The sequence below is a fragment of the Lampetra fluviatilis genome, chromosome 2 (genome assembly GCF_964198595.1).
Source record: "Lampetra fluviatilis chromosome 2, kcLamFluv1.1, whole genome shotgun sequence".
Classification (NCBI taxonomy): domain Eukaryota; kingdom Metazoa; phylum Chordata; class Hyperoartia; order Petromyzontiformes; family Petromyzontidae; genus Lampetra; species Lampetra fluviatilis.
In genome coordinates, this window is record NC_136276.1 from 30,048,839 (window position 1) to 30,074,449 (window position 25,611).

At 52.4% G+C, this 25,611-nt stretch overlaps 1 protein-coding gene across 2 annotated transcripts; it reads left to right on the forward strand.

Moving 5' to 3' along the window:
* The first annotated feature begins 18,513 nt into the window (after positions 1-18,513).
* Positions 18,514-24,968, forward strand: LOC144945228 (uncharacterized). 2 transcript variants are annotated; one of them, XM_078873593.1, is made up of 5 exons: positions 18,514-18,887; positions 20,604-20,802; positions 22,242-22,383; positions 23,156-23,260; positions 23,670-24,968. In XM_078873593.1, the coding sequence occupies exons 2-5, from the start codon at positions 20,613-20,615 to the stop codon at positions 23,740-23,742; spliced, it is 510 nt and encodes a 169-aa protein (XP_078729719.1). In that variant the 5' UTR covers positions 18,514-18,887; positions 20,604-20,612; the 3' UTR covers positions 23,743-24,968. The 2 variants fall into 2 exon arrangements, with proteins under 2 accessions (XP_078729719.1, XP_078729709.1); XM_078873583.1 differs by having other exon boundaries at positions 23,725-24,968.
* The last annotated feature ends 643 nt before the right edge of the window (positions 24,969-25,611 follow it).

Genomic DNA, 25,611 nt, shown 5'->3' on the forward strand with positions numbered 1-25,611 from the left:
GATTGATGATGGTGGTGAATGATGGTGGTGGTGGTGGTGGTTGTTGATGGTGGGTGATGATGATGGTGGTGGTGATTGATGATGGTGGTGTTGATTGATGATGGTGGTGGTGATTGACGGTGGTGGTGGTTGATGGTGGTGGTGGTTGATGATGGTGGTGGTTGTCGGTGGTGGTGGTTGATGATGGTGGTGGTGATTGATGATGGTGGTGGTTGATGATGGTGGTGGTGGTTGATGGTGGTGGTGGTTGTCGGTGGTGGTTGATGGTGGTGGTGATTGATGATGGTGGTGGTTGATGATGGTGGTGGTTGTTGATGGTGGTGGTGGTTGATGATGATGGTGGTGGTGATTGATGCTGGTGGTTGTGGTGATTGATGGTGGTGGTTGTTATCGGTGGTGGTGGTTGATGGTGGTGGTGGTTGTTGATGGTGGTGGTGGTTGATGATGATGGTGGTGGTGATTGATGATGGTGGTGGTGGTTGATGATGATGGTGGTGATTGATGATGGTGGTGGTGGTTGTTGATGGTGGTGGTGGTTGTTGATAGTGGTGGTGGTAGATGATGATGGTGGTGGTGGTTGTTGATGATGGTGGTGATTGATGATGGTGGTGGTGGTTGATGATGGTGGTGGTGATTGACGGTGGTGGTGGTTGATGGTGGTGGTTGATGATGGTGGTGGTGGTTGATGGTGATGGTGGTTGTCGGTGGTGGTGGTGGTGGTTGATGGTGATGGTGGTTGTCGGTGGTGGTGGTGGTTGATGGTCGTGGTGATTGATGATGGTGGTGGTGGTTGTCGGTGGTGGTGGTTGATGATGGTGGTGGTGGTTGATGGTGGTGGTGGTTGTCGGTGGTGGTTGATGGTGGTGGTGTTTGATGGTGGTGGTGGTTGTCGGTGGTGGTGGTTGATGGTGGTGGTGGTTGATGATGGTGGTGGTGGTTGATGGTGGTGGTGGTTGTCGGTGGTGGTTGATGGTGGTGGTGGTGGTGGTGGTTGATGATGGTGGTGGTGGTTGATGGTGGTGGTGATTGATGATGGTGGTGGTGGTTGATGGTGGTGGTGGTTGTCGGTGGTGGTTGATGGTGGTGGTGTTTGATGGTGGTGGTGGTTGTCGGTGGTGGTGGTTGATGGTGGTGGTGGTTGATGATGGTGGTGGTGGTTGATGGTGGTGGTGGTTGTCGGTGGTGGTTGATGGTGGTGGTGATTGATGATGGTGGTGGTTGATGATGGTGGTGGTGATTGATGATGGTGGTGGTGGTTGATGGTGGTGGTGGTTGTCGGTGGTGGTTGATGGTGGTGGTGTTTGATGGTGGTGGTGGTTGTCGGTGGTGGTGGTTGATGGTGGTGGTGGTTGATGATGGTGGTGGTGGTTGATGGTGGTGGTGGTTGTCGGTGGTGGTTGATGGTGGTGGTGATTGATGATGGTGGTGGTGGTTGATGGTGGTGGTGGTTGTCGGTGGTGGTTGATGGTGGTGGTGTTTGATGGTGGTGGTGGTTGTCGGTGGTGGTGGTTGATGGTGGTGGTTGATGATGGTGGTGGTGTTTGATGGTGGTGGTGGTTGTCGGTGGTGGTGGTTGATGGTGGTGGTGATTGATGATGGTGGTGGTTGATGATGGTGGTGGTGATTGACGGTGGTGGTTGATGATGGTGGTGGTTGATGGTGGTGGTGATTGACGATGGTGGTGGTGATTGATGATGGTGGTGGTGGTTGATGATGGTGGTGATTGACGATGGTGGTGGTTGTGCGTGGCGCGGATCGTGTAGCGGTGAGCGCTACGCTGCGCTACGAACCCGGCGACCCGAGTTCGATTCCCGGCTCACGGTCAACACCGGTGACGGATGATCTGTACCGGGTCCTGGGCCTCCGCTAGGTCGACTCAGCCTCGAATGAGTACCTGGTGCGCTGTGTAAACATCGCCACTGGGGAGACAAAGGCGGTCGGGCGTGGTGTTGGCCACCCACCCCCTCGTGTGTCGCGCCGACCTTCATAGGTGCTCGCTAACAGCACTTGCCCCAACAGTTTGTTAAAGGCTATACTGGGAATCGTTGTCTTTGTTGTTGTGAGGATATGGGGGTGAGGGTGATGGCGGTTGTGTGGTGAGGATAGGGTGGTGGTGATGTTGGTGATGGTTTGTGTGGTGAGGATAGGGTAGTGGTGATGTTGTTGGTGGTGGTTTGTGTGGTGAGGATAGGGTGGTGGTGATGTTGGTGATGGTGTGTGGTGAGGATAGGGTGGTGGTGATGTTGGTGATGGTTTGTGTGGTGAGGATAGGGTAGTGGTGATGTTGTTGGTGGTGGTTTGTGTGGTGAGGATAGGGTAGTGGTGATGTTGGTGATGATGGTTTGTGTGGTGAGGATAGGGTGGTGGTGATGTTGGTGATGGTGTGTGGTGAGGATAGGGTGGTGGTGATGTTGGTGATGGTTTGTGTGGTGAGGATAGGGTAGTGGTGATGTTGTTGGTGGTGGTTTGTGTGGTGAGGATAGGGTGGTGGTGATGTTGGTGATGATGGTTTGTGTGGTGAGAATAGGGTGATGGTGATGTTGGTGGTGGTGGTGGTTTGTGTGGTGAGGATAGGGTGGTGGTGATGTTGGTGATGGTGTGTGGTGAGGATAGGGTGGTGGTGATGTTGGTGATGGTTTGTGTGGTGAGGATAGGGTAGTGGTGATGTTGTTGGTGGTGGTTTGTGTGGTGAGGATAGGGTGGTGGTGATGTTGGTGATGATGGTTTGTGTGGTGCGAATAGGGTGATGGTGATGGTGGTTTGTGTGGTGAGGATAGGGTGGTGGTGATGTTGGTGATGGTGTGTGGTGAGGATAGGGTGGTGGTGATGTTGGTGATGGTTTGTGTGGTGAGGATAGGGTAGTGGTGATGTTGTTGGTGGTGGTTTGTGTGGTGAGGATAGGGTGGTGGTGATGTTGGTGATGATGGTTTGTATGGTGAGAATAGGGTGATGGTGATGTTGGTGGTGGTGGTTTGTGTGGTGAGGATAGGGTGGTGGTGATGTTGGTGATGGTGTGTGGTGAGGATAGGGTGGTGGTGATGTTGGTGATGGTTTGTGTGGTGAGGATAGGGTAGTGGTGATGTTGTTGGTGGTGGTTTGTGTGGTGAGGATAGGGTGGTGGTAATGTTGGTGATGGTGTGTGGTGAGGATAGGGTGGTGGTGATGTTGGTGATGGTTTGTGTGGTGAGGATAGGGTAGTGGTGATGTTGTTGGTGGTGGTTTGTGTGGTGAGAATAGGGTGATGGTGATGTTGGTGGTGGTGGTGGTTTGTGTGGTGAGGATAGGGTGGTGGTGATGTTGGTGATGGTGTGTGGTGGTTTGTGTGGTCAGGATAGGGTGGTGGTGATGTTGGTGATGGTGTGTGGTGAGGATAGGGTGGTGGTGATGTTGGTGATGGTTTGTGTGGTGAGGATAGGGTAGTGGTGATGTTGTTGGTGGTGGTTTGTGTGGTGAGGATAGGGTGGTGGTGATGTTGGTGATGGTGTGTGGTGAGGATAGGGTGGTGGTGATGTTGGTGATGGTTTGTGTGGTGAGGATAGGGTAGTGGTGATGTTGTTGGTGGTGGTTTGTGTGGTGAGGATAGGGTGGTGGTGATGTTGGTGATGGTGTGTGGTGAGGATAGGGTGATGGTGATGTTGGTGATGGTTTGTGTGGTGAGGATAGGGTAGTAGTGATGTTGGTGGTGGTGGTGGTTTGTGTGGTGAGGATAGGGTGGTGGTGATGTTGGTGGTGGTTTGTGTGGTGAGGATAGGGTGATGGTGATGTTGGTGGTGGTGGTGGTTTGTGTGGTGAGGATAGGGTGGTGGTGATGTTGGTGGTGGTTTGTGTGGTGAGGATAGGGTGGTGATGTTGTTGGTGGTGGTTTGTGTGGTGAGGATAGGGTGATGGTGATGTTGGTGGTGGTGGTTTGTGTGGTGAGGATAGGGTGGTGGTGATGTTGGTGGTGGTTTGTGTGGTGAGGATAGGGTGATGGTGATGTTGGTGGTGGTGGTGGTTTGTGTGGTGAGGATAGGGTGGTGGTGATGTTGGTAATGATGGTTTGTGTGGTGAGAATAGGGTGATGGTGATGTTGGTGGTGGTAATGGGTTGTGTGGTGAGTATAGGGTGGTGGTGATGTTGGTGATGGTGTGTGGTGAGGATAGGGTGGTGGTGATGTTGGTGATGGTTTGTGTGGTGAGGATAGGGTAGTGGTGATGTTGTTGGTGGTGGTTTGTGTAGTGAGGATAGGGTAGTGGTGATGTTGGTTATGGTGGTTTGTGTGGTGAGAATAGGGTGGTGGTGATATTGGTGATGGTTTGTGTGGTGAGGATAGGGTGGTGGTGATGTTGGTGGTGGTGGTTTGTGTGGTGAGGATAGGGTGGTGGTGATGTTGGTGGTGGTGGTTTGTGTGGTGAGGATAGGGTGGTGATGTTGGTGATGGTTTGTGTGGTGAGGAAAGGGTGGTGGTGATATTGGTGGTGATGGTTTGTGTGGTGAGGATATGGTGTTGGTGATGTTGGTGATGGTGGTGTTGGTGATGGTGGTGTGTGTGGTGAGGATATGGTGTTAGTACAGGGCCAGGAGAGTCATGGAGGGTGCATTGAAAGTGGGAGCAAGGTAAACGAGAGTCAGCAAGAGAACAAGTTACGGATTCAGCTATGGGAGCATGAAAACAACAAACAAGAGGTCGATGATTGGTAATGAACACATGGTAGGCCTCGGAAGGAACAAGAAAGTTAAAGTTGATTTAGTTTAACCAGGTGATAACCCAAGAGACCAACATAGTGTCATTCACAAGAGTGACCTGGGTCGTCAAAGTGACAGACACCATAGTACTTTATGGAAATATAATCTTAACATTTAGTGGAGGGATTGTATGCAGATCTGAAATCTATTTCCCAACAATGGTTTTTTTTCGTATGTGTAGTGGTGATACGCGCTGGGGTAGGGATCGTGTGTCAGCGCGTAGTGATTGGCTGTGTGTGTTGGTGACGCACGCTGACGGTGAAGGATCAGGGGTCAGCGCGGGGTCATGGGTTATGTGGTAGTGATTGGCTGTGTGCCGGTGACGCGCTTGAGAAGGAGTGATCGAGTGGCAGCGCGGCGTGATTGGTTGTGTAGTGGTAACACGCGTTGGGGAAAACGGATTGTAGGAACAGCGCGTCGTGATTGGTCAACTAAGGAGCGATGCTCACGTCGAGGTCCGCATACACTCCGTCTCCCGTGAGCGGGGACTATATAAGGGGATGCGCACAGGCGCACGGGGGGAGAGTACCAGCGAAGACTGAAGACGGAGGAGGAGGCGGAACCCTGGGACCCGGGGCCGAACGTCCGTGAGAGGGCCGGCTCGTGGGACTCAGAGGTTGTGGCCCACGCCCAAGCTGGGGTGGGCCTGTAGGCTCCACGGACGTTACGGGGTCAAGTGAAGTGCGTGTAGCCGGAGGAATAGAAGCTATACGAGTCAAGTGAAGTGTGTGTAGCCGGAGGAATAGAAGCTACACGAGTCAAGTGAAGTGTGTGTAGCCGGAGGAATAGTAACTACACGTGTCGAGTGAAGTGTGTGGAGTCAGAGGAATAGAGACCACTCGTTGTATAGTGATAAGTCAAGATTTAATAAAAAGTGTGTTACCCGTCAAGGAGTTTCCTGCCGTCATTCAAATACTTCAACTGGCGTTAGAAGTGAAACAGTCTTCCAAGCATGGATACAAGGAAGACCCGTCGGACTCACGAGATTGACCGCGAGGATAACCTTGACGACTCGGGCCAGCTGGCATCGGGGGGTGAGGAAGAAGAAATGCCGACGCCGCAGGATCCGCCGAGGGCGCCGGACGAGCGATTGGGGACCGAAGCCGTGCTCCGCGAGGCGCACTCCCGTCTGGCGGAGCTGCTGCTCGCCGCCGCGTCCATCCTGGCGGAGATCAGCACGTCGGGAGGAGCGGGGACGTCGGCGGACATTCAACAGGGTCGCCCCGCGGATTCCCGCCAAAATGACTGGGGGATTCCCGCCCTTTCTACTGCGCGGCCATCTTTTGGCGGGAACGGCGAGCACCACGTGGCGGCGGTTCTCCAAGCGCGCCCGCTTACGTCATCAACGCGCGCTGCGGACCGCCATCAGACACCCGCCATTGGGGCCGCCATCTCGCACACCGACGGAGCGGCGGAGAGGAACCACGAGGCAGAGGACGACTTCATCTTTCAACAGCGCCTTCCAACATTGTCAGCCTTCAAGGCGGATGGTGGGGACTGGGGCCAATTCCAGCGCAGATTTCTGGCGCATCAGGAAATGTCCGCCTGGTCCGACGCTACGGCGCTGCGGGCACTGCCTGCCATGTTGGACGACAACGCGCTCGCGGCCTTCACGTCAGCACGGAGGTCGGACCGCTCCATGATTAAGGCCGCGTTGGGTCTCATGGCCAAGGTCTACGGACCTCCCTCGGCGTGTCGCCATCATTTTTACGCAAGGCGGACACGGAGACCGTGCTCGCCTACCGGACGGCGTTGCTGGCTCTCGCCGACGCCGCGTTCCCTCGTATGGACGAGGAGGGCCAGGACGCGATGGTCTTGGAGCAACTGCTCAAGTTGGCGCAGGACCTGGGGGTCCCCATCAACACGGCCGACGAGATCGATATTTCTTCCTTGCGGGTCGCAACAAGTATACAGGCGCACGAGGTCCTTCAACGTAAACAGGGGGTCGTCTGCAACGCTGCCGTGGCCTCAGCTCCGGGCCCGGTGGTCACCGAACCCCAAGTTGTCAGCCCACGAGAGGAGGCGTTCACCACGGGACGACCGGGGGACTGGAGGTCGGGGGGTCGTTCGCCTCTGCGATCGGCCCGCAAGCTGGAGCAACCGAGATCTCCGACGACCCTCATCACGTGTTATAACTGCGGCCTCCGGGGCCACGTGGCGTCCGGTTGCCGCGCTCCACGTCAGCGCGCCATGGGACCTCGGCTGGACGACGACCAAGGCCCCAAGTCGTCCCTACTAACCCCGGCAAGTCGCGGCACCTCACATGCTCGGCCTACATGCACGACACACATGGGCCGTCGCGTTGCGGCGGAGGAGAGCCGGTTAGGGTTCGGGGATTCGGTTCGGCGAGGGGGGTTCGGCCGGGACCGGGGGGACATTAAATGGTCGGAGTTGGGGCACAGAATAGTGGCTGCCTCGGCGGGATCATCCGTCGTTACGGGATTCATTCATGGGGTCGAGGTCAGGGTGTTAGTGGACACGGTGGCGTCGGCGACTATTATATCGGACCTCATTTACAACATTCTCCCCGTCCAATGTCGACCGCTGCTCCCAGTGGACGTGCCATTTTACGCCGCTAATGGGGGATCGTTGGGCATTATCGGTCAGATTAGGGCGTCCATTTGCATTGGAGATATAAAATTGTCGGGACCCGTTTTCGTTTCTTCTTCCTTGGCGGTTCCTTGTCTATTGGGCACAGATTTTTTGGCTAAAATGCCCATTAAAATTCTCATCGATCAGCGTTGCATTGAACTACCATCGGGTCGCCGTATTTCATTTTTGACGAACCCTACTGAAATTCGGACGGCGTGCGCTACGATACAAGCGTTGGCGACACAGACCATGCACGTGCCCCTGGGTTCACAGATGTTAATTCCCCTCCGGTTGCGGAAACCGTGGGTGGGGGAGACCTCAGAACAAGGCATGCTTTTGGGTCCTTCAAATAGGGCTGTCGGAGGTCTCGATTTGTCGGTGGCTCACACTTTGGTTCGGGCTGACAAGGACCCGTTTGTGATGGTTTTAAACGCTGGGTCGCGGCCGGCCGTTATTCAGCAGGGCACCGTGCTAGCTCACGCGGCACGGGTCCCTGCGGAAGAGCGGCTGGTTGCGCAGGTTGATCCGAGCCCCACGCGGAACATTACAGCGAGGGAGGACCTTGGATGGGTCGATTCGCTGTGCGCGGACTCGAACGATTTGTCAACGGTACAGTTGGGTGCGCTGCGTGCGTTGCTGATAGAGTTTTCTGATGTGTTCAGTAAGCATAAGTATGACATTGGGTGCACGAACCTGTTACGCCACCATATTGAAACGGGCGATGCGGCACCGGTCAGGCAAAATCCCTTCCGACTGAGTCCTGCTGAGAAGGAACATGTTCAGTCGGCCGTCAACGATATGCTGGAAGCCGACATTATTTCGCCTTCTTCCAGTCCTTGGGGAGCACCTATTGTGCTGATTAAAAAGCAGGACGGGTCCTTGCGATTTTGCGTAGATTTCCGTCGCCTGAATAAAATCTCTGTGGCTGACGCGTATCCGCTCCCCAGAATGGACGAGTCCCTCGATGCATTGTCTGGTGCGCGATATTTTTCGACTCTTGATTTATTATCGGGATTCTGGCAGTTGCCACTCGACGACGAGTCTAAACCTAAGACAGCATTTCAGACTCCAGGGGGCCTGTTCCAGTTTAACTGGTTACCCATGGGACTTCACTCCGCTCCCGCGACGTTTCAGCGCCTTATGGAGTTGGTTTTGTCGGGCTTGCAATGGGATACGTGCTTGATTTACCTTGACGATGTCATTGTTTTCAGTAAGACGTTTGAGGAACACCTCCAGCGATTGAGAGGGGTGTTCTTGAGAATGCGATCGGCTAATTTAAAGTTTAAACCGGCCAAATGCCACCTTCTTCGTAAGTCCGTTAGATACTTGGGCCACATTGTCGACTCTTCAGGGATCTCTACCGATCCCGCGAAGACGGACTGTGTCAGTTCATGGCCGACGCCCACGTCAGTTTCGGACGTGCGCAGTTTCATCGGGTTTGCTTCTTATTACCGCCGATTTGTTGAGCATTTCGCCACCATTGCAAAACCCTTGCACGCTCTAACGGCAAAAGGAGTCAAGTTCCGATGGGGACCGGAGGAGGAGGCCGCGTTCTGCTCCCTCCGAGACGCCTTGGTGGGTGCCCCACCCTTGCGTTATCCTGACTTTGCGAGTCCCTTCTTGCTAGACACGGATGCTAGCAACACGGGCATTGGGGGGGTGCTCTCGCAAGTCGTTGGGGGAGTCGAAAGGGTGGTCGCCTATGGTAGCAGGGTATTGTCACCGGCGGAGCAGCGCTACTGCGTCACCCGTCGCGAGCTGCTTGCTATTGTTTTTTTTGTACAACAATTTAGACCGTATCTCTATGGCCGTCACTTTACGGTCCGGACGGACCACGCGGCGCTTAAGTATTCATTGAGGGTCGCCCAACCCTCGGGCCAATTGTCACGGTGGTTGGAAGTCCTCCAGGACTATCAGTTCACGACTACATACCGTAAGGGGTTGCGCCACACAAACGCCGATGCCCTGTCGCGATTGTCGCCTTGTCACAAATGTGCGTGCTTATCGGGATCGGCGCGCTGTAAACCGACAGTTGGGGAAGGTATGGGGGCGTTGGCTGCGACCGCGGGTGCACCAATCGGGGATGTTCCCGCTACCCCTGAGGGAGAGGACTCGCTACTCTCACTGTCGCTGATTGAGTGGGGCCGTCTCCAAATGGAAGACAGCTCCCTGCTAGCATTGCGCCGCAGGGTGGGGGGTCCCGAGGAGGGCCGGGAGCGAACTGGCTCCTGGGTACTTAAGCAAGGCCTATTAATGAGATGGGATAGTTTGTCCCGGCAGCACGCACTTGTGGTGCCTTCCGCTGTGAGGGGGAAAGTTGTCCTGGCCGCACATGAACGCCTCTTGCATTTGGGAGTAAACAAAACGCTTGCTCTGCTTCAGCGTGACTATTATTGGCCGGGGATGGGGAGTGACGTGGTGAATATTCTAAAGGGATGTGTTGATTGCGCCAGACGGAAACCACCGCCCGTGGCATCTAATCCACCGCTGCAATCTATTCAGGTCTCGCGCACTAACGAGCTCGTTGCGCTCGATATTTTGGGGCCTTTTCCAGTCACGCCTAGGGGTAATAAGTACCTGCTGGTGGGTGTCGAATATTTTACCCGGTGGCCTATGGCGTGGCCACTCGCCAACCAGTCGGCGGCGGCTGTGACGGACGCCTTTGTCCAGGGCTACGTCCTGGACAAGGGGGCTCCCGAACGCTTGCTGACCGACCAAGGGAAAATTTTTTCAAGTAAATTGCTGCAAGAGGTGTGCGACCTATTGGGTACTAAGAAGGTGCGTACCTCCCCGTACCACCCACAGACGGACGGGATGGTGGAGAGACTCCACAGGACTTTGACTTCTATGCTGTGCCAGCAGGTGTGTGAGGCACATGTTGATTGGGACCTGCAGGTCCCGGGGGTCCTCGCCGCGTATAGAATGGCCCCCCATTCAGCAACAGGATTTTCCCCATTCTATCTGATGTACGGTCGGGAAGCCGACCCGCCCATGGAAACGCAGCTGGGCCTGTCCGCACCACGAACAAATTCGAAATTGGCAGAACATATTAAATTTAATATCCATAAGCTGACAGAGGCAAGGGAGGCCGCACGGCTTAATTCGCGGGCTCGCCAAATTGCAAACGAGCGGTTGCGTGCACGGAAGGTGTCCGTGCACGACTGGAAACCAGGTGATAGGGCCTGGCTGCATTGCCCTCAGGCACCTTTGGCTACGTCGCCTAAATTGTTGAGGCCATGGCGGGGACCCGTGGAGGTCGTGCGGGTTGCACGCCCCCAGTGCGTTCAAATAAAATGGGGAAAGCGCCGTTGGTACGTCCACCCCTCCCGACTGAAACCGTTCTCGCCTCCATATGGCCTCCCTTTGTGTCGTGAGGGCCGAGCATGTGACGTGACCGACGACGGCCTGATCCTCACGTGTCTCCACCTGATCCGCTTCCAGGTGTCTCGGAACTGACAGCTGCCGACCACCGGCGGCCGGATCTTCGCGGCGCGGCCGGTCCTTCCAGGCCTGATCCGCGCCGTCCAGAGCAGCCGGAGCCTTCTCCCTTCTTCTTCTTCTTCTTGTTCGTCCATCAAAGTTGATGATGACCAAGGCACGTTTGTCATTATGTTGGGTTTTGATGAGTGCGCAAATGGCTGAAGAGGCCAATCCGAGCCCGGAATTCCCTGTGGCACACTGGACAGGTCAGGGAGGATGCAGAGCTCTGAGGTGCAGCCACACGTCCTTCCTTGGTAGATTTGCGCTGCTGCCTCTTCAAGATAGCACAGGAGCGTCTCCTACTCTCACAGAGGACTGCACCGTCCTGTACTTTTCTTCTCCAGGCAGGTCGGTCCTGTGCTAGGGATTCCCAGCTTTTAAGGTCGAATCCAAAGCTCTTCAAGGAAGCTTTCAGGGTGTCCTTGTAGCGCTTTTTGGGGCCACCTTGTGCTCGCTTGCCATTCCTCAGCTCGCCAAAGAAGACTTGTTTTGGAAGTCTCGCGTAGGGCATTCTGGTCACGTGGCCAGTCCATCTAAGCTGTTCCTTCGCAAGCAAGGTGTAGATGCTGGGGATATTTGCCTTGCTGAGGACTTCCGTGTCAGGGATTCTGTCTTGCCACTTGATCCTCAGCAGTTTCCTCAGACAGCTCAAGTGGAAATGATTCAATTTCTTGGCATGGCGCTGGTAAACTGTCCAGGCTTCGCACCCATATAGAAGAGTTGGTAAGACAACAGCCCGGTAGACCTTCAGTTTTGTCTCCTGCTTGATGCCAGTCCTTTCCCATACCGAGTCACGTAGACGTCCAAAGGCTGCACTGGCCTTAACAATCCTGATGTTAACTTCATCATCTATGTGCACAGCGCGAGATAGTGTACTACCAAGGTAAGTAAACTTGTCAACGGCTGAAAGCTTTTGCCCATTCACAAAGATGGTTGGCTCAGTGTAGGGTTTCCCAGGAGCAGGTTGGTATAGGACTTCAGTCTTCTTTGTGCTGATTGTTAGGCCGAAGTTGTTGCAGGCTGAGGAGAGGTGGTCCATACTGTCCTGTAGATCTTTATTTGAGTCAGCAGCCAGAGCACAGTCATCAGCAAACAAAAGATCTCGAACAGTGATTTCCTCCACTCGAGTTTTGGCTTGCATCCTCCGCAGATTGAATAGCCCACCGTCAAAACGGTAGATGAAGTTAATCCCAGTGTTGTGGTTCTGGAATGAGTCTTGCAGCATGGCAGAAAACACCATGCTGAAGAGCGTTGGCGCTAAAACGCAGCCTTGCTTCACCCCGTTTGTGATTGGGAACGGACCAGAGAGTTCTTGCTGGTCTCTGACGCTGGCCATCATGCCATCATGGAGTTTGCGCACAATGCCAATGAACTTGTCTGGACACCCAAACTTGGCCATGATTTTCCATAGGCCCTCCCGGCTGACTGTGTCGAATGCTTTTGTTAGATCAACGAAAGCCATATATAGATCAACATTTTGTTCTTGGCATTTCTCCTGTAACTGCCGGGCAGTAAATACCATGTCAGTGGTTCCGCGGTCTTTTCTGAAACCACACTGACTCTCAGGTAGCAGACCCTGGTCTAGGTGGACAATTAGGCGGTTCAGAAGGATTCTTGCCAAGATTTTGCCAGCGACTGATAGTATGGAGATACCTCTATGGTTGTCGCAGTCCTGCCGATTGCCTTTCCTTTTATATAGATTGATTATAGTAGTGTCCTTGAACTCCTTGGGAACAGCTTCTATTTTCCACAGAGACTGGAAGAGGTCGGTCAGTTTCTCAACTAAGCGAGGCCCTCCAGCCTTGTAGATTTCTGCTGGAATGGCATCGGACCCTGGAGCTCTGCCTGACGAGAGGAGTGTTATGGCTTTGCTGGTTTCCTCAATGGATGGTAGAACAGCCAGGGACTGGTTTATTTCAACTTGAGGCAGTCTCGCAATTGCTTCCTCATTTATGAATGATGGCCGGTTGAGGACCGCGCTGTAGTGTTCGACCCATCTTGCAAGTATTTTGTGCTTCTCCGTGAGGAGTGTTGTTCCATCTGAATTCAGGAGAGGTGAAGTTCCTGAGTGTTGCGGACCATAGACCTGCTTGAGTGCATAATAGAGGCACTTGGTGTTGTTACTGTCAGCGTAGGATTGGATCTCCTCAGCTTTTTCGCACAGCCAGGCGTCTTGCATGACTCTGAGTCTCTGCTGGACAATCCTGCGAATGTTGAGGAAGGCAGTTTTCTTTAAACTTGAGCTGCTGTCATTCAGATATGCTTTATGCAGGCGGTGTTTTTCGTCAAGGAGTGCTCGGATTTCTGCATCGTTCTCATCAAACCAATCTTGATGTGTACGTAATGGAACACCAAGTGATTCAAGGGCTGTAGAATGCAGCACGGTCTTGAGAGCAGTCCAGTCTGCCTCAGCGTCTGTATGCTCAAAGCTTAGAGACTCCAGGTGATGATCTAGAGCCTCAACAAAGGCCAGTCTGGTGTGTTCCTGTTGTAGGCGAGTGATGTTAAGACGCTTGACGCGTCTATTTCCTTGTGGGCGTCTGGGAGGCTTAATCCGGATGTCCAGTTTGGAGATGATGAGACGATGGTCAGTCCAACATTCAGCACCGCACATTGCCTTGGTCACCCTGACATCGTGCCGGTCGCTCCTCCTCATGATGACGTAGTCAATCAAGTGCCAGTGGTGTGAACGAGGATGCATCCATGAGGTTTTCTTGCGCTTTGGTAGTTGGAATATCGTGTTGGTGATGAGCAGGTCAAACTCAGAGCATGTTTTCAGCAGTAGAAGACCGTTGCTGTTACATTTTCCAATGCCATGTGCACCTATGACTCCATTCCATGATTGATGGTCACTTCCAACTCTGGCGTTGAAATCACCCAGTATCAGGAGTTTGTCCGAGCTGGCTGTGGCAGCAATAATGACTTCCAGGTCATTATAAAACTTGGTTTTGACCTCGTCAGAGTTGGTCATGGTAGGGGCATAGGCACTGATGATGGTGGCCACCTTTTTACCCAATAGGTGGAGCTGTAAGGTCATTAAACTGTCGTTTATCCCCTTGGGTTGGCTTGCCAGTTGGTTGACCGGAGCCACCGGACGGTCGTCAGCGTCCTGTCCCATATGACGGACCGGCCAGGCGGACTCGCGCTAGGTCGCGCTACTTGTTATGATCTACCGATTGGGGAGTCGAGGCGGCCGGAGCGCCTCGTCACTGCATGTAGTCGCAGAGATACTGGACGCGTTCATTTTCTGGAATTCGCTTTTATTGTGTTGTTCGTCGGGCTGTACATAGCTTCTTATCTAGGTGTTGTGTGTGTTGTTGTTGACTTTTATTGCGTTGGTTGTCGATTTGTACATAGGTTGTTGTTGTTGTTGTTGCGTTACAGGGCACACTGGGGGGTGGGGTTTTTCTTGTGTTGACGTTGTGTTGTGTTGTTGTTTAGCAGCCGGGCCGGCTGCGAGCTATGTGGGAGGGGGTGATGTAGTGGTGATACGCGCTGGGGTAGGGATCGTGTGTCAGCGCGTAGTGATTGGCTGTGTGTGTTGGTGACGCGCGCTGACGGTGAAGGATCAGGGGTCAGCGCGGGGTCATGGGTTATGTGGTAGTGATTGGCTGTGTGCCGGTGACGCGCTTGAGAGGGAGTGATCGTGTGGCAGCGCGGCGTGATTGGTTGTGTAGTGGTAACACGCGCTGGGGAAAACGGATCGTAGGAACAGCGCGTCGTGATTGGTCAACTAAGGAGCGATGCTCACGTCGAGGTCCGCATACACTCCGTCTCCCGTGAGCGGGGACTATATAAGGGGATGCGCACAGGCGCACGGGGGGAGAGTACCAGCGAAGACTGAAGACGGAGGAGGAGGCGGAACCCTGGGACCCAGGGCCGAACGTCCGTGAGAGGGCCGGCTCGTGGGACTCAGAGGTTGTGGCCCACGCCCAAGCTGGGGTGGGCCTGTAGGCTCCACGGACGTTACGGGGTCAAATGAAGTGCGTGTAGCCGGAGGAATAGAAGCTACACGAGTCAAGTGAAGTGTGTGTAGCCGGAGGAATAGAAGCTACACGAGTCAAGTGAAGTGTGTGTAGCCGGAGGAATAGAAGCTACACGAGTCAAGAGAAGTGTGTGTAGCCGGAGGAATAGAAGCTACACGAGTCAAGTGAAGTGTGTGTAGCCGGAGGAATAGTAACTACACGTGTCGAGTGAAGTGTGTGGAGTCAGAGGAATAGAGACCACTCGTTGTATAGTGACAAGTCAAGATTTAATTAAAAGTGTGTTACCCGTCAAGGAGTTTCCTGCCGTCATTCAAATACTTCATATGTAGAGAAGGGATTTTCCGATGTGCCATTTTAAGAAGTAAACACTGCTGTCTGCAGTATGAGATCAGGAAAGTTCCAGGACCAGTTGGAATGACTGCGGACGTCGTCAAAGTAGTGGAATTTGCTGTTGGAACAAATTTTAGAACCTATTTATTAAGACGTTTGTACGGTAATGAAATAACTCGACAGTGCCATGATACTCAATCATTCTTCTTTTCAACAAAAAGGTTGTAAACTGACTTGAAAAAATTGAGGCACAACCAGCCTCTTGTTTCGCGTCTATAAAACACATTCCTGCAGAGGGAGCTGGTAGGAACGTTGGGTTGCTTGGTCAATGGCTAGGGTCAACGGCGGCGTGGTGTATTCCGCAAATATGCCCGACTGTGAGGGCGGGCACAAGCCGGCGTGAATAGGTTAAACGTTGAGTTTTATAAGGGCACCACGGGGTGACCAGCCCCTCCCCACCCAGCCCCATCCTTCCAACCCCCCACCCAGCCCCACCCCTCCCCACCCAGCCTCTCCCCACCCAGCCCCTCCCCACCCTCCCCACCCAGCCCCACCCCTCCCCACCCAGCCCCTCCCCACCCAGCCTCACCCCTCCCACCCTCCACCCAGCCCCACCCTCCCCACCCAACCCCTCCCCACCCTCCCCACCCAGCCCCTCCCCACCCTCCCCTCCCCATCCAGCCCCACCCTCCCCACCCAGCCCCTCCCTCCCCACTCAGCCCCTCCCTGCACGACGGACGGACACAATAATCCCCTGTGGGCTGGTGTAACCAGGAGGTTCCTACCAGTACTATTCACGAAGATCACTGGGAACAGAATGATGGACAGCTGAGAGGCCAAGCAAGCACGAGAGCAAGCTGGATTTTAGGAAAGATTTGTCTAAAATTGACCACATACATACAATACGATTTTGGAAACGTTATACACCACTTTTTTACCTTTTGTATTCATGACCACCACACCATGAAAAGGCATTTGACGTGCTGGATTGTGATACAGTCATCCAAGTGCTAATACACTAAGGCCTAAATATACCATAGTGTGAGTGGCTAGTGTTAGAGATGGAGTTAGTGTGGGTGGCATGTGTCAGAGATGGGGGCTGTTCCTGTGACCTGCAATGGAAATGGGAGGCTCATCCAATTAGAGCAGCTTTTAACTCAATTAGTGAGAGAGCCGCCACCCTTCAAAGGGTTATTCCCAACAAACTTAACCAGGAGGCATCTCTTGATCAACGCTCATTTGAAGAGAGGCACATCAATTATTAACGGATAATCCAAAATTATGCAAGGATCTGGAAACGGTTATATCGGTTGTATTGTCCATGATTAATGTTCAATGTGATATCGTTCACATTTAGCATGCACGATGCCCTTATGGTCATATTTGTAAGCGACTGCATGGAAATGTTCTAGCAAATATACATATATTTATACGTGTGCATATATGCGTGTGTGACCAATTAATATATTAATTGTGACACACTGACTGTTGGGATTGAAGACGGCACTGCTTAATGTCATCTCCCTCGTGTAACGGCAGGTTCAGATGCTGTCAACATTTTTCATTCCACAGCGCGCGTTTACCAATTACCCAAATACTGCAATCAATGGATTGATTTGAAGCTTTCGTGACTGTAGTAATCCATACTCTTTGGTTCTTTCGGTAAAGTCACGTAGATATAAAATAAAATAAATAACGACGTTTCGGGCGCAACACAAGCGTCCGTCATCAGGTGGGAAAGAACCAAAGAGTATTAAGTGATATCATTTAATGATCATACGCGGAGATAGTTGGCTTGGTGCATGTCCATTATCGGGCTCTCTAACAGTACTTGCACCCATGCAGCTGTGTGTGGAAGACCGTGAGCGTGTTAGGAGCGTCAGCGTGGTTGTTAGCGCACTGCGTTACGAACCCAGTGTCCCGCGCTCGAATCCGATTCTAAACGAACATTGTTTTTTTACCAGGTAAGGCTCACTGAGCTATAGAGTTCTTTTTCATGATTGGACCTGGTCACAATTGATAGCCCAATGAAGTGATTTATTACGCGGAAATTTATCGGAGCCAAATTTTCTACACGTATGTTTCTAAATGTGGAGGGAAAAACCGGAGGACTCGGAGAAAAATCCACGCGACCACGGGGTGAGAGAGACACGCAAACTCCAAATATACAGCAGCAGGCGTCAGGGTCGGAGTCTAACCCACGACCTCCCGTATCCGCCACCGCAGCACCCCGACTCGTCGTTAACATTAGTGGCAAATGGTAGCAGAATCTGCCTCCCCTAGGTCGACTCAGCCATAAACGAATACCCGGCGCGATGTGTCAACATTAACGCTGTGGGAGACAAAGGCGTCCGCGCTTGGTGCTGGCCGCACTATCCCCTCGGGCGCCGTTCCGGTCCTTGATTAGGTGCTGGCGAACTGCACTTGCCCCAACAACTTGTGTAGCCTACACGGGGAATCTTTGTCTTTGTTGATATAGGTGCGTGCGTGGGTTTGCAACGAAGGCGTGGAAATGTGCAGTTTCGAAATAAATGAACTCGATGACGCAAGAGGTAGGACCCTTTTCATACCTCCCACACATAGAGACTAAGACAAAGTCCCCCCGTATAGCCTTAACAGACTGTTGGGGCAAGTGCTGTTAGCGAGCACCTATGAAGGCTGGCACGGCACACGAGGGGGTGGGTGGTCAGCCCCACGCCTGCCCACCTTTGTATCCCAAGTGGCGATATTGACACAACGCATCAGGTACTCATTTGAGGCTGAGTCGACCAAAGAAAGGCCTGAGACCGGTTCAAATAATCATCATTGGTGTTGTCCGTGAGCTAGAATTGAACTCTGGTCGTCGGGTTCGTAGTGCAGCGCGTTTACCACATCACTACAGCTCCCCCATACGCATACACAAATATGAAGACAAAGATCCCCTGTATAGCCTTAACAGACGTTTGGGGCAAGTGCTGTGAGTGAGCACCTATGAAGGCCGGCACGGTACACGAGGGGGTGGGTGGCCAACACCACGCCCGACCGCCTTTGTCTCCCGAGTGGCGATGTTTACACATAGCACCAGGTACTCATTTGAGGCTGAGTCGACCTAGGGGATGGATGCTCAGGGCCGGTTCAAATAATCATCACCGGTGTTGGCCGTGAGCTGGAATCGAACTTGGGGTCCTTCCCCTGCACCTCCATTTATTACGGTTGGCTACGTACGGTGCGAAAGAAGTTCAACATGCATACGGGTCGTCGGGTTCGAAGCGCGGCTCGCTAACTACGATGCCACCGCTCCCCACATAAGCACACACACCTACAAAGATACACACACACGCACGCACACGGACACTCGCCCGCCCTCCCCCGCCTCGCCCCGACTATAAAACCACAGGTGTTCCCACCGAGAACAGGAGCAGGGAAGAGCCAGACCGAAGGTGTCACCTCCACAGAGGACTGCCTCTTACAGACCCATAGAGCCGGTGTATACAGCGCGTTTTGAGCCCGTTGCATTGAGCCGGTGTATACAGCGCCGTGAGACCGGCTCACTTCATCGACATTTTACTGAGTTTTGAAACCGGTTCGCTTCAGCGTTATACCACTGCTCTTTGAAGTCGGTGCATTAAGCGAGTATATTGTTTCGCTTTGAGTTGGGTACATTGAGCCGGTCTATAACTCCTCTTGGACTACCGGTACATTGAACCGGTATTATTAAGGCAGCCGGTGTCTGTCCCATTGATCCCTGGAAAAGATTCAGCACCACGCGGTGGTGGACAGCGCCTCCACGTGCAGGTGAGAGATTTCACAGCACACGCTCCCGAACCCGTGTCGCTCTGAGTGGCCTCCTGTCCAGCGATCTATAGATCTGTTATCGCTGTGTCTAAGATCAGCACAGATACTGGCATGGTGTGCTCCAGAGAACATAATCATATTCATGTAGTTGGCATCATCATCCACACACTCACAAAACAGTAAGGGGCATATATTCATAATTTACTCATACACGATTACATTGCATATATTCATCATAAAATACACCATAATCATGACGATCATTATCCGCACCTGTGCCTATGATCATCATCCACGCTTAGCATCAGCATCCTTACATACAGATCATCATCATCCGCACATCTTATACAGACGATTGTAAGCGATGTAAATTCCAGTATTGTTCCAGAAGGGCAAAACGCTTAGATGTAATTCTACGACAGTTTGTAACTGGAGGCTTTGAATGGTGATTCAATGGAACATGAAATCGGATATGAAATTTAATGTGCAATTTCCATTATGAGAGAATAAAGCCATTGGTCTCGCTTGGAGTGTGACATTAACGCCGACAGGAAGTGGGCGATGCTCACTAGAAAACACCAACATCGTCATAATCCACACGTACACATAGAATTAATTATCCTCATCTCCACATTCACCTTCATCATCATCATCCCCACGTACACAACGCCGGGCGGCGGTTACTATGCACTCCTGTAGTCTAGCACTGTGGAGGAGCAGCTAGGGCTGGTGGATCGCACAAATGTCCTAAGACTCCCCCGTGGGCAAATGTGGACTCCACATGTTCCATCTGGATGGGAAAGTTGCGTTGTCCCTTTGCACGCTTGGGTTTAAATTTTCCCCCCGGATCTTCCAGCTTTCCTCCCACACTAATTGGCCGATAATAAACTCCATATATAGAGGGCCGCAGAGCTTGGACAATTGTTGGCGCCGGCTGACCGCGTGGCTGCCGCCTTCCTGCTTGTCCGTGGTTCCTCCTCGTGCCTCTGAGTCATTGTCTTAGAGAGTGAGCCACAACTTGCGGCGGGGCGTTCCAGATGGGAAGTATGATGATTGTAATATAAAGACACAAGTGTCATAAACTACGACCCAATGAACTTGAATGCACACGACCTCGTCAGATCGCGGAAGCTAAGCAGGTTTGAACCTGGCTAGTACTAGTACGGGTGACCACCAGAGCTTGCGAGGTGGCCAGTCGATGGCAGTGATCTTCGCTTTTCCTCCCACGTGCCAATCATCCATTGCATTGGCCAAACAATCCAATGCAGGACCCTCCTTAAAAGGAGTCTTGACACAGTGAGGTTCTTCCTGGATAAATGATGAGCATTGTTCCAATCAGTATCAGCATTATCATCCGAACATCACTATCTTCATGTACACATACATAGGTCGTTTGCAGGTTTGGAAAATGTGCTCTGTTTGCTTTGTAACCTTTCCTCGCACTTTCAACCCTGTACCCAGCGCTATGCTACACAGTACGGCCGATGATGGCGATAACACATACCTATATCATAATTATCAGTCGTCCACGCATCCTTATATCATCATCGTCACCCACATGCGTGCACATGAACATCATCCCTCGCACACGCACGTTGACCGCATTATAACCACCGTGCACACAACAAACATCATCATTGTCGTCAACTTCCCCATCGTTTCGCACGCACGGCCGCGTGTTTCTCAGAGCCCGCGTGCGTCCCCTGCGAATCGCAGCTTCAGGCCATGCAGGAGAGGCGCGGCGCACGCTGCGGGGAAGCGATGCTGATGATGCTGCTGATGGTGGGTCTCAGAGGGGCTGCCTCGCTCCCGGCTCAACCGCGTGCGTCCCCATTCCTCCCGCCTCGGGCAGGGGTCCCCAAGGCGGGGGACCTCCTACGCCTCCCTCTCGTCTGGGGGGAGGAGGACACGGCAGGTGAGGGCCGGGGGGGTGGGGGGGGACGAGAGGGGTGGGGGTTGGGGGGAAGAGACGTTTGTAGAGAGGGGGAGGGGAAGGCAGGCAAGACATCGAGAGTGAAAGTGGGAGATGGATAGACAGGAGAGAGATACACTTGGAGAGAGGGGAAAGATAAACTTAACTATCTTTTATTTTACTGGGTAAGGCCCACTGAACTAGATAGCTATTTTTGTCAGAAGCGACCTGGTCACAAATGGTAGCTCAACGAAGCGAGGGAGAAGAGGAAAGGGGGAGAAGAGAGAGAAGAGAGAGAATATATAGAGATATATCGAGCGAGATGGAGAGAGGGAGACGAGACACGTGGATAGAGTTAGAGGGAGAGGAGGGAAGGTTTGGAGGCGATATAAAAACATCAGTATTAATGAGGATGGTGATAGTGGTGAAGTGATGATCGCTATTGACCGATGAAAATACTGGCACGGGTGCTCTGCTGCCGAGTCGCCCTTGACAAAGAGCTTCATGGCTCAACGGGCTTTACTCGGGAAAGGGGCCGTCCATAAATGACGTCACGCGATTTTGGACGATTTTTGAATCCGCCCCCCTCGTCACACGGCGTCACAAAAAGTCAGACCCCCCCCACAAATATTAAGTCACAAAGCTCTGCCCCCCCCCCCCCCCCAAAATAAAACATGCTTCAAATCGCTTTAAACTATTGTCATTGTAGTGCGTATTTAATGTGGCGCTGCACTCTGATGTTGGAGAAAACATGTATTAAAAAGTCTATTTAATTAAGTAGAACGTGTTAATATTTATTTAAATCTTCTTGGTTCTTTCGGTAAAGTCACGTAGAAGGGAAGTAATAAAATAATAAAAATAAAACATAATAAAACAATTCTCACGACGTTTCTTTATTTTTATTATTTTATTACTTCCCTTCTACGTGACTTTACCGAAAGAACCAAGAAGATGAATCCCTGCAGTCACGAAAGCTTTAAATCGAAATTTATTTATTTAAAGTTGCGCATTTTGATGTGACGTTACATTTCTCAACCCCCCCCCCCTCGTCACACATCGTCACATCGTCACAAATGTCTGACCTCCCCCCCCAGGTGCGTGACGTCATTTATGGACGGCCCCAAATACACTTCTGATTTCGATTTAAGGCTTTCGTGACTGCAGGGATTCATCTTCTTGGTTCTTTCGGTAAAGTCACGTAGAATGGAAATATTTTTTTTATTATGTTTTTTTTATTATTTCCATTCTACGTGACTTTTCCGAAAGAACCAAGAAGACACTTCTGATTCTTGTGATTATGATAGCGGCGCCAGTGTTGATGATCGTACTAGCGATGCTTGTTATGATGATGAATTAATGAGAGTTCAAGTCGTCACGTAACAACATCAACAATTACAGTCAAACCCTTCACGAGCTCTCGATCTGTTGATGTCTCCTTACAGGGGCCCTCTACGCTCTCAGAGGTCGACTCCCTCGCCTCTCCCTCCCCGGGCCCGACCGGTACAGACGCGGGATCGTCGGAATCAACACCGTGTCCCGCGATCGAACCCACGACCTCCGGGGAAGAGTCCCACCACCTCGTATGTGAGTCCCCGCGACCAAGACTGGCTTGTGTTTGGGATTCGGGCTCGAGTGGGACTAGAACTCTATCTGCCCAGGTGAGTCAGCATTTGTCTCGATGGGGTAGGCACCTCGGCAGGTACCATATAGGTCGGCATGTGAACGCCTAGGTGAGTAAGTGAGCGAGCACCTGGGTGAGTGGGTGGGTGAGTGGGCATCTGGGTGGGTGAGCACCTGAATGAGTGAGTGAGCACTTGAGTGGGTGAGCACCTGGGTGGGAGGGTGAGCACCTGAGTGAGTGGGTGAGCACCTGGGTGGGTGAGTGGGCATCTGGATGGGTGAGCACCTGAGTGAGTGAGTGTGTGAGCACCTGAGTGTGTGGGTAAGCACCTGGGTAGGTGAGCACCTGGGTAGGTGAGCACCTGGGTGGGTGGGTGAGCGCCTAGGTGGGTGAGCACCTGGGTGGGTGACTACCTGGGTGAGTGGGTGAACGCCTTGGTGGGTGAGCACCTGGGTGAGTGGGTGAGCACCTGGGTGGGTGGGTGAGCACCTGGGTGGGTGGGTGAGCACCGGGGTGAGTGGGTGAGCACCTGAATGGGTGAGCGCCTTGGTGGGTGAGCACCTGGGTGAGTGGGTGAGCACCTGGGTGGGTGGGTGAGCACCGGGGTGAGTGGGTGAGCGCCTTGGTGGGTGAGCACCTGGGTAGGTGAGCACCTGGGTGAGTGGGTGAGCACCTGGGTGGGTGGGTGAGTCACTGAGTTGTCATGCGTCCCCCTCCCCCCTTGCCCTGCCGCAGCTCTGCGCGACACGTGGACGGCTTCTTCACGCATCGCTACAGCAAGCTGCTGGGGGAGGAAGCGGCGAGACATGCGCTCCGCGCCCTCCTCACGGGGGCTCGCAGGTGCGCACTCACCTGTACACTCACCTGTACACTCACCTGTACACTCACTCGCCTTTACACACTCACCTGTACACTCACCTGTACACACTCACCTGTACACTCACCTGTACAGTCACCTGTACACACACTCACTGACCTGACACACACCATTACACACACTCACCTGTATACACAAAGACAAAGATCCCCCGTATAGCCTTAACACACTGTTGGGGCAAGTGCTGTTAGCGAGCACCTATGAAGGCCGCAATGGCACACAAGGCGGTGGGTCGCCAGTACCACGCACGACCGCCTTTGTATCCCTAGTGGCGATGTTTACACACCGCACGAAGAACTCATTTTGAGGCTGAATCGACCTCGGTGAGGCATTGCTGTTGACCATGAGCTGGAATTGATTTTGGGTCGCCAGGTTCGTCGCGCAGCGCGCTAACCGCAGCACTACCACCACCATCACCAACCACCAGGGACGAGGTCGCAGATGATGGCAGCCAGCGACGGGTACCGCTCAGACGGGAGGCGCGTGGCTTCTGGGTCAACGGCGAGGAGGACAACAGCGACGGCGGTGATGAGCAGCAGCAGCAGCAGGACGGGTGGCCCCACCATACAGGCCGCTCCAAGTCCCCCCAGCAACGACCTCGATCCAGACCCCAACCTCAAAGGCAATACTTTTGAGGACGCTCGCTTGGACCAAGAGTTCATGACCCCCCTTCAGTACTGAATGCCAGCTCGCCCCCCCCCCTCCCCAGCGTGCTCCTCTGCTAGTGGGCTGCGTGAATCATCTTATTTATTAAATGTTTTCGTTGATATTGATGTCGTCACACCATAGGTGTACGTTTATAGAACGCGTTGTCGGTGTGCGTCTGCGTGCAAAGGCGTCTGCTCGTACAGAAACCCGAGCGGATTGTAGACCGTGGCCTCACGGTGGCCTCACGGTCTACAACGAGCGGTGGCTCTCGGGAAGGTTGCTGGACGATGACATCGGCTGGTCGAAGTGAGACCTTCGAGAAATCTTTCGTGGAGTTTTACCAACTCCAATGATGGCAGCCAAACAATCTGCAACCAACCCGTGGGGCATTGAAGTAGTAAATCAGTGGGTTGACGTCTATAAACTAAACTATTTTTTATTTATTTGACCAGGTGAGGCCCACTTAGCTATGTCGCTATTTTTCCTGGCCACAAATGATAGCTCAACAAAGCGGCTCATCACGTGGACATTTATAGCAGTCAAATACTCTATAAACGCACGATAATTCTAAATGTGGAGGGAGAAACCAGAGGACCCGAACAAAAATCTCCAGTGTCGGGGGAGAGGATTGTTGAAGTGACGTCATCATTCTGTGGCGTCATCTTCTGAAAAACATTCCCCTGATATGAATTTTACCGATCGACGGAGTTTATAAAGCACATGTGTTTAAAAAAAAATACAAGCATGTATGGCAGTGATGCTGGCCATTGTTAAATCGGGTGACACCAGACAACTTAAAAAGTGGTTAAAATTCATTGAATTAAGTTAAATGGCTTGTGAAAAGGCAAGGCTTTAAGTGGACGTCGCAAATTTCACAAGCTGGTGTTGGTGTCATTCACATTTCGTCCGTTTACATTAGAAACTAAACGCTTGAAGGACGTGTCAATTGTAAACAAGAGCGAGACCTAAAGGCGGATTATTGGTGGTGATGAAATAAACACTCGAAAAAAACTTCAGAGCATTCCCTCAAGTGTAATTTCATTAAACCTGATTTAATGTTTAAATGTGATACCAATTTGTATAGTTTGTGAGCGACTGAGGAGCTTTGTCAAGTGTTGTAGATGTCAACGGGGAATCGGATATTGTGATGAGTGGGGCACATAGCCTCCTGGACATGTGAAAAAGAGCTTCATAGCTCATCGGATTCCTCCAGTTAAAATAAAGATGCTGATTCTGACGTGGATGGATGAGGACAGGACATGGAGACGGGCATTGGGGTGAGACTCAGTGGTCAGTGACCAAGGGTAAGAACTCAAGTCAGATGATGGTGCTGAGACTAGGGCTGGCTATTGAAGGAAGTACTGACTGGTGGTGGTGATGAGTGCCAGAACAGACATTGAAGGTCAGGTGTTGACTTTACTACAACTAGGGGATCTAATGGAAATTGGCAAGGTGTGGTGGTATTAATTGCATTGGCTGTGATGACCGCTTGACACCGACTGGTTATAAGAGCCACAAGAGACTGTGAGATTCCCAAGCCAAGAACACAAAATGGTTTACAAGTAGCCTTGCAAGACAAAACACACACACACAGCTCCACGCTGGCAACATTGATGCTCACAACACGTTTCTTTAGTTTTCCAATTTTATTTTGTGAAAGCCAACA

Excerpts from the sequence above, each read along its gene's own strand:
- LOC144945228 (XM_078873583.1), top strand. The coding sequence starts at position 20,613 with ATGCAGGAGAGGCGCGGCGCACGCTGCGGGGAAGCGATGCTGATGATG. Across the intron at positions 22,384-23,155 it reads AGAGTCCCACCACCTCGTAT|CTCTGCGCGACACGTGGACG; the intron begins GTGAGTCCCCGC and ends GCCCTGCCGCAG. Across the intron at positions 23,261-23,724 it reads CTCCTCACGGGGGCTCGCAG|GGACGAGGTCGCAGATGATG; the intron begins GTGCGCACTCAC and ends ACCAACCACCAG.